Source organism: Spermophilus citellus, assembly GCF_964194105.1.
Source record: "Spermophilus citellus genome assembly, chromosome: 15".
In the NCBI taxonomy this organism is placed as follows: Eukaryota; Metazoa; Chordata; class Mammalia; order Rodentia; family Sciuridae; genus Spermophilus; species Spermophilus citellus.
Window position 1 is genome coordinate 25,169,395 of NC_138195.1, and position 7,819 is coordinate 25,177,213.

At 46.0% G+C, this 7,819-nt stretch overlaps 1 protein-coding gene across 1 annotated transcript; it reads right to left on the bottom strand.

The window, feature by feature from the left end:
* Nucleotides 1-4,377: 4,377 nt before the first annotated feature.
* LOC308634720 (RNA exonuclease 5-like) lies at nt 4,378-6,675 on the bottom strand (the record flags this gene model as incomplete). Its single annotated transcript, XM_081268781.1, has 1 exon — nt 4,378-6,675. One exon carries the CDS (start codon nt 6,673-6,675, stop codon nt 4,378-4,380), a length of 2,298 nt encoding a protein of 765 aa, XP_081124907.1.
* Nucleotides 6,676-7,819: the final 1,144 nt, after the last annotated feature.

Consider the following 7,819-nt stretch of genomic DNA (forward strand, 5'->3'; position numbering starts at 1 on the left):
AAGCAACTCTGTGAGACCCTGTCTCAAAATAATATAAATATGACACAAAATATGGCTGGGGATGTGACTTAGTGGTTGAGTGCCCCTGTGTTGAATTCCCTGTACCAGAAAAAAAAAAGAAAAAGAAAAAAAAAGAAAGAAAGAAACAAAGGATTACTGTACAAGAAAACAGGTCTTTCCTACCAAAGTCTCCTTTTGTTTCTCTTTCATCAGAACACATTAAGGGGTACTTTGCCATTTGCCCCGTAGTGTGAATGGGTTCATTGATCTTATTGGGTTGTTTTCAGTGTGGCATCTTAATACTTGTGTTCCAACGTAATGATCAGATCAGGGTAATTGGCATATATGTCACTCACACATGTATCACTCCTTTGTTTTGGGAACGTTCAAAACCCTATCAGGTTTCCCCCTTCCAGTACTGAGGATTGCACCCAGGGCATGGTACATACTCAGCAATTATTCTACCACTGAGATACACCCCCAATCAGGTATTTTGAAATATTTCATACTGTTGTCAATCACAGCGATCCTACCAGGCTGTGGAATCCTAAAAGTAAGTCATTTCTCTTATCCATTTCTCTTATCTCCCCATACCTATTAACCATCCTCTTGCCATGTTCCCTCCCCTATGCCCTTCCAGGGCTCTGGTAACCACTATTCTCTGTATTCTATCAATTTTATTTTATTTTAATTATTAAATTTAAAAAAAATGTAATTTTTTTTAAAAAAGGAGACCTTGTGTTTTGTTAACCTTATATGCATCCTGTTTAAATACCTATCAACTACACTCATAACATAAAAACATAAGGATGAAAAGCAGTAAAACCAAAATGGAGAAGAGCATTTGAATCAGGCTTTACAAGAAAATAGCATAGATCTCTTTTTGGCTCATGCTTACAGTACAGCTAGGTCCAGAGATGCAGGAAGCTCCTTGATGGAGTAAGCCACTGAGCAGATGACTCACCTGAAAGCGGCTGTGTTTTGCAAATACTTATCTGCCAGCACTGCTTTATTGCAACGGAGTCCTTGGGCTGGTTCTGAGCCTCCAACTGGACCTTCAGGACAGACACAGGCAGGATCTGGGCAGTGTCATGTCAGCAAGGGGCATAGGAGGAATGATGAATGTGGATACCGCCCAGAGCCAGCGACCTTGCTAGGTATGGAGGCAAGCTAGGCAGAAAGCGGGTGGCAGGAAGCTCTGAAAAAATTAGTTGAGGTAGGCGCAGTGTTCTAGGTGATTTTTCCTCTGGTGTTTGGAGACGTGTTAAAGTGCCTTAGAAAAGTCTACTCATTTGAAAGAGGACATCCTTGTTCCAGTTTTTAGAGGGAATGCTTTCCATTTTTCTCTGTTTAGGATGATGCTGACCTTGGGGTTTGCAGATATAGCTTTTATGAGGTTGAGGTCTGTTCCTTCTATTCCTAGTTTTTCTAGTGTTTTGAACATGAAGGGGTGCTGTATTTGTCAAATGCTGTTTCTGCCTCTATTGAGATGATCATATTATTCTTGTTTTTAAGTATATTGATGTGATGAATTATGTTTATTGATTTCTGTATGTGAACCCCACTTCATTGAGGCACACTATCTTTTTAATATGTTTTTGTATGCTATTTGCCGGAATTGTATTGAGAGTTTTTGTATCGATGTTCATCGTGGATATTGGTATGAAGTTCCCTTTCCTTGATGTGTGTTTGTATGGTTTTGGTATCAGGGTGATATCAGCTTCACAGGGTTCTCTCCTTTTCATATTCCATGAAACATTTAGAGCAGTATTGGTGTTAATTCTCCTTTGAAGGTCTTATAGAACTCGGCTGAGAATCGATCTGGTCCTGGACTTTCCTTGATTGGTAGGCCTTAGGTGTATTTCCACCACAAAAATCCAACAAAGAAAAGAAAATGTTAACTATTCTGAAGTGGTAGACGTGTTAGATGATTTGAGCTATTATTTCACAGCATTCACATATAGCAACACATCATGTTATGCAACTTAAGCGTAACTGACCACATGTATTTGGCAATAAATTTTGTCAAATAAAAGGGCAGTGACGATGGATTTCTTTCTTGAATGAGTAGAATTTTCTTTTTTAAAAAAATCGTTAAAATCTGTTTTAATTAGTTATACATGACAGTAGAATGCATTTATGCATTTTGATATATCGTAAATAAATAGGGTATAATTTCTCCTTTTTCTTCTGGTACACGTTGTCAGATCACATTGGTCATGCAGTCATATGTGTACGTAAGGTAATAATGTCTGTTTCATTCTACTATTCTTCCTATGTCCATATCCCTCCCCTCCCTTCACTCGCTTCTACCTAATCTAAAGTAACTTTATTCTTCCCTAGCACCTTGGCCCTGATTGTGAATTAGCATCCACATATCAGAGAACGCATTCGGCCTATGGTTTTATGGGATTGGCTTATTTCGCTTAGCATGATGTTCTCCAACTCCGTCCATTTACCCAGAGATACCATAATTCCCTCCTTCTTTAAAACTGAGTGATATTCCATCAAATGTTACATACCACATTTTCTTTATCCAACCTAGGTTGGTTCCATAGTTTAGCTATTGTGAATTGAGCTTCTATAAATAAATCTTGGGCCTCCCAGGAATACCATAAGGCCGGTCTATTGCCCCCAGGGTTAGCATTTTCCAAGAAATCTATACACAATGGGGATGAGTCATCTCATGGCTGGTCTTAACAAGACAGGGCCATACACAATGGGGGTGAGTCATCACTGGTGTTGCAAGAAGGCAGCTTATCCAGCTTTTCCAGGTTCTCACAAGAGGGTGGAGAATTTCCTTGGGGGGGAGAGGGGTGACAATATGGCATAGGCCGCTCCCCTTCCCGACTTGTCTACCGAGTGTTCCAGGACAGGAGCACTTGGTGCGGGACCCAGAGGACCAGGCCAGGCATCAAAAGGGTCTAGGAGGCCATTGACCGCGTGATGCTTTAAGCCTTTCTCCTCCTGGGCAGTGAGAGGACTGACTCGTTGTGACCAAAGTCGCTCCTCACCAATGGCTTCCCAATACTGGTCTCATACTTAGTGTGAGATTGCCCCATCTTTTCGGGGAGACCCCTACCTCGAAACTCGCTTGGCTTGGCTTGGCGATACTCTCACTTTGGGTGAACAGACTTCTTAATGCCCCACGTTGGGCGCCAGATGTCGGGGTCTTTAGCCCCACCCCACCCCACCCGCTTCCCTCCTGACCTGCGGGAGAGATTGGGAGAGCACGCCCCGACCATGAGGAACCAAGAAAGGAAGGGCCGACTGACCGCCCCCCTCCCCCACCCAGCCCTCCCCCACGGGAGGACAATCAGACAAGCCAGGGAGACCAGTCAAAGCAGGATCTCAGTTTATTGAGAAAACACACAGCTAATACAAGGCACGGGAGCCAATCAGGATAAAGGTCAGCAGGGTGGGGAGAGTTCAGGTGTACGCCCATCTCGCAGGCCATAACGGGAGGACCCCCCCCCCCAGCTGTCCAGAGGGCGGAAGGGTTCTGAGCCTATCCTAGAGGTCATCTGGTTTTTCCTCACAACCCAGGCAGCGCCTTCTGGATGATCCCCAGGCGCTTTCTTAGCCACAGGTGGCCCCAGGACCCACCCAGAAGTGGACAGCAAGTTCGGTTTTTCCTCCTTTCTGATGCAACATGCCCCACATGTTACATCGTGCCCTACGTCTGTGTTTCCTTTTCCTTGCCATCATTGTCAGAAATTCAGGGAAGTCAATTTTGCCGTTACCACCAGCAGCTACTCCCTTAATCGCGTCCTGTAACTCGACTTCTGTGGGATTCCACCCAAGAGACCATCTCATGACACTTCCCAATTCCTTTGTTAGTATAGTATACTTCCATCCCCGTTCCTGTCAAATAGTGGGAAAGCTTCTTTGAAATCTGCAACCTGCCCTTCAGCTAGATGGTCAGCCACGCCGCAAGGATTACCAGTTTCTGAGACTCAACCACATAAATACTGGGCTCATTCGCTCCACTCAGATCCCACACTTTTAAAATGTCACATAGCATGAATAGAATTTTAAACGTCCGAAGATATCAAACATGTTTACATTTATTTTGGTTTAATTATTATAAGTTGTATTTATTTTGTTTCCATTTTACTTTATTTTTAATCATATAAAAAAATATATATATATATATATATATATTTTCAATTGGCACATAGGCTTGAATTTTAGGCATTTATTGAAAACTTGCGCTTGCCATGTAAATGGATTAGACCCCTTAGCCGGCACACCAACTTCCCACACAAAGCCGTCCACTGAACCAAGAGGCCCAGCAGTCTTTGGAGAAGCTGCAGCCTGACCCGTCTTCTCCACCATCGCCCAGGAAGGATGAGAAAAGGCAAGTGGCGAGCCGACTCACAAACCCATGCTTGGGCCGGTGCTTTCCTCTTCTTCATCTTTTATTCCCATGAGTCCCAGGCCAGAGAGGGATCCATGAGGGCTAGTGGTTCCTGGCAGGAGGATGACGCAAAGGGTACCCGGGCTCAGGCTTCGGTAGAGCCTTCCAATCCTGCGGCCCCAACGCCGGGCTGCACTCTTTGCGTTTTCCACCTTTAAATTCTGCACGGTCTCCCGCTCCGAGGGAGGAGGTCTCACTCTCAGACCTGCGGGCCTTCTTGATTCAGGTGGTGGGCTCCTAAGCCACGCGTGCAGGTGCCTGGGGGTTAGGGCCTGCCTGCCTTTCAGCTTCCAGTCCTTGCCTGTGAGGACATGGAGGGCCCTCTGGGCATTGCCAAAAGTTTTGAATTTCAGGAAACAGTATTTTTCCCGTCTTCCGCTTTGAGCATCTGGAGGCACGATCACAGCTTCCAGGCCACCAAAGAGGCTCGGCAGTTCCTGAATATGTCCTAAGACATCTTTACCTACTCCAGACAGATAAATGGTTCCTCGGTTCTCAGAATCTCGTTCCAGCTCCTTAACGAGCGTGTCACAATCGAGAGTGAGTTCTGTCACCGGTCTCTGTACCTTTATGTATACACCTTCCACAAGAAGGCCATTCAAGCACTCGATGGCCAGCTGGGCAGCTTCCAGGACTTCATACTCTATAGAGAGATGAGGCTGATGCGTTTCCAGAACGGCAGTCATTGTACGAACTGGGCCAAAGCTCCTAAACAGCCTCTTCAGAGCACTTAGGTCCCAATCTTTGCTCAATGGCCCAGCATAGATAGTGGACATCTCTGTCCACTTGATCCGCATCCTTCGGTTCACTTCCTCAGTGAGGAGAGGTGAAAAAGGCTCCAAAGAGAACCGAATAACGCTGAAGGGGTACAGGCGCACTTGCCTTCTGGCCTGCTCAAAGACCTCTCTGTTGGAAAGGCACTTAATAGTCTCACAATCTTCAGGAGACGGGAGTTCAATATCGTCTGTCTCTCGGGATACAAAAAGGAGCTTGTGATGCCCCGGATCGAAAGATCTTAAAGCACCTCTGTAGGTGTACTGGAACTTTTCTCTGACGTTTCTTGGGTCTTGGGCTCTCCACAGCGCCTCCAGATTGAGTTCTGCGACCTTCTTTGGGCCATACTTGAGGAAATACTGAGCCAACTCAAGGGTCGCGGCAGCGTCCTCTGTGGGATCATGACCGTCCCTTTCCGAACGTTGAATGTCCTTCCCCAATACAGCTTTGGCTAAGAACTTGAGCTTGAATCTTCTGCCCCGCTCTCTGGCATAAAGCAACGAGGTGTCGATAACATATGGATGGATCACGTTCAATGCTCGGAGATCCACGTCTAGGGAATGACCTACCAACACCGCATCAGGAGGAAGCAGTGCTTCTAACCGCCTCTGAACGTCTTTCAGTTTCGTCGTCACCGGCTTAAGCATCTCCTCCGTGATCCCCGAATAGCAGGTGGCGTAGTCCACAATCTCCTCATCGGGTTTCACCAACTCATCCATGAGACACGAGCCTCCTTCGGCAACCAGTGAGATGCGGGTTAGTTCTCTCCCCTTGGACGTGATGCACATTTCTCCGTCCAGCCCAAAGAGAGGGCTGTTCTCTGTGACAGACGCATCACATCTGGTAGTTACAAAGTTCTCACAGTCGGGAGAACCTTGTAACGGGAAGTCAAATGTTCTCATTTCCTCCTCTGTCAGAAGGCATCGCAGCAAGCCCACCTTCTGAGAGCCATACTTTTGAATGACCGGGTCATTCTGCAGGTCGACCTTGGGTTTTGTACCGGCAGATGGTACAGATCCTCCCATGGTCTTAGGCAGATATCCAGCCGTTTGGTTTGGTAGCCCGATAACATCAGCTAGAAAAGTAGGTGATGGAGGAGGCAAGCGGAATTTGTGTCTGAAGGCTTTTCGGAGAAATCCAAACTCCAAATAGAACTTGTAGAAGTGGAGTTGACTCATCCCTTGAAGGATGACAACCACTGTTCTGCTCAGTTGCTTTCCGTACAGAAGCTGGCACCACCTGGGTCTCTCAATAACGGGTGCAGCCAGAACTGCGTACCTGAGCAGCTCACATAGCTGTTCGTGGGTTACTTCACAGTTTTCAGCCGTTACGATGCCAGACAACCGGGCTCTCCTGGGCTCGGGATGCCTGTCCACGAGATCCAAACGGGGTATACTTGCCTCGGGCGTCCCCATCAGCCAGTCAGAGACCCGTCTCCTCTGGCTGTTCAGCCTCCCGGTCTTCTCCTTCTCGGGCTCCATGATCCCGTACTTGAGTCCTTGTTGTGGGACGCTGTCCTTGGTGTAGAAAGCTGTCCCTGGCATAGAAAGCTGTCCTTGCCTTGATGCCAATCCAGCGAGAGAAAACGTTCTTGAGAAGGAAAAAGGATGGCTTATTGCTTGGCCAGCGAAGGAGAAACGATGGTTCTCACATCAGCAGGAGTAGAGGGTTTTTATACAGGTGATTCAGAGAAAGTGAGATCAGGGAGGAGAGATCAGGAAGGAAAAGATTAGGGAAAAGAGAACCCAGAGGAGGAGACCAGGGAGGGGGAAAAGAACAGGGAGGAGCAGTTTAGGGAAAAGAAAAACAGAAGATCAGGGAGGAGAAGGGTAGGGGAAAGAAAATCAGGAGGACAAGGTTAGGGCAAAGAAGATCAGGGAGGAGAAGGTTGGGAAAAAGAGAAACAAACATGGAAGATTCAAAGCGACAAGGGATGCAGTCAAAGCATCCAGCGAACCCCTGTTGCAACTTCAATAAAATCTTCCCTTTGTATTCCAGCCTATTGCCTTTGGGGGACCTTGACTGTGGATTACCTTCCAGTAGTTTCATGGTTTCTTTACCCAGATTCCTTAAGTTCCAGGGAACAGGACCGTGCCCTGTATTTTGTATTTCCTCAGAATTCTGCTGTATACGTAGCAAAGACTTGAAAAAGAAAAAAAAATTGAAAAGCAAAAATAACTAAAGGTCTTCAGTGTTTCTGTACCCCTACAATCATGAGTTCCCCAACATTACTGTGAAATACAGGGAGCAGATAAAATTGACCTAAGTTTGCTAATATGGGCTTGAGGCCTCTGTAGGTAAAATGACTACTAAAATAAAAAAGAGGATGACAGCCCAGCCGCTCTGGAGGCTGAGACAGGAAGATCGTGAGTTGAAAGCCTGCCTCAGCAACTTGGAGAGGCACTAAGCAACTCTGTGAGACCCTGTCTCAAAATAATATAAATATGACACAAAATATGGCTGGGGATGTGACTTAGTGGTTGAGTGCCCCTGTGTTGAATTCCCTGTACCAGAAAAAAAAAAGAAAAAGAAAAAAAAAGAAAGAAAGAAACAAAGGATTACTGTACAAGAAAACAGGTCTTTCCTACCAAAGTCTCCTTTTGTTTCTCTTTCATCAGAACACAT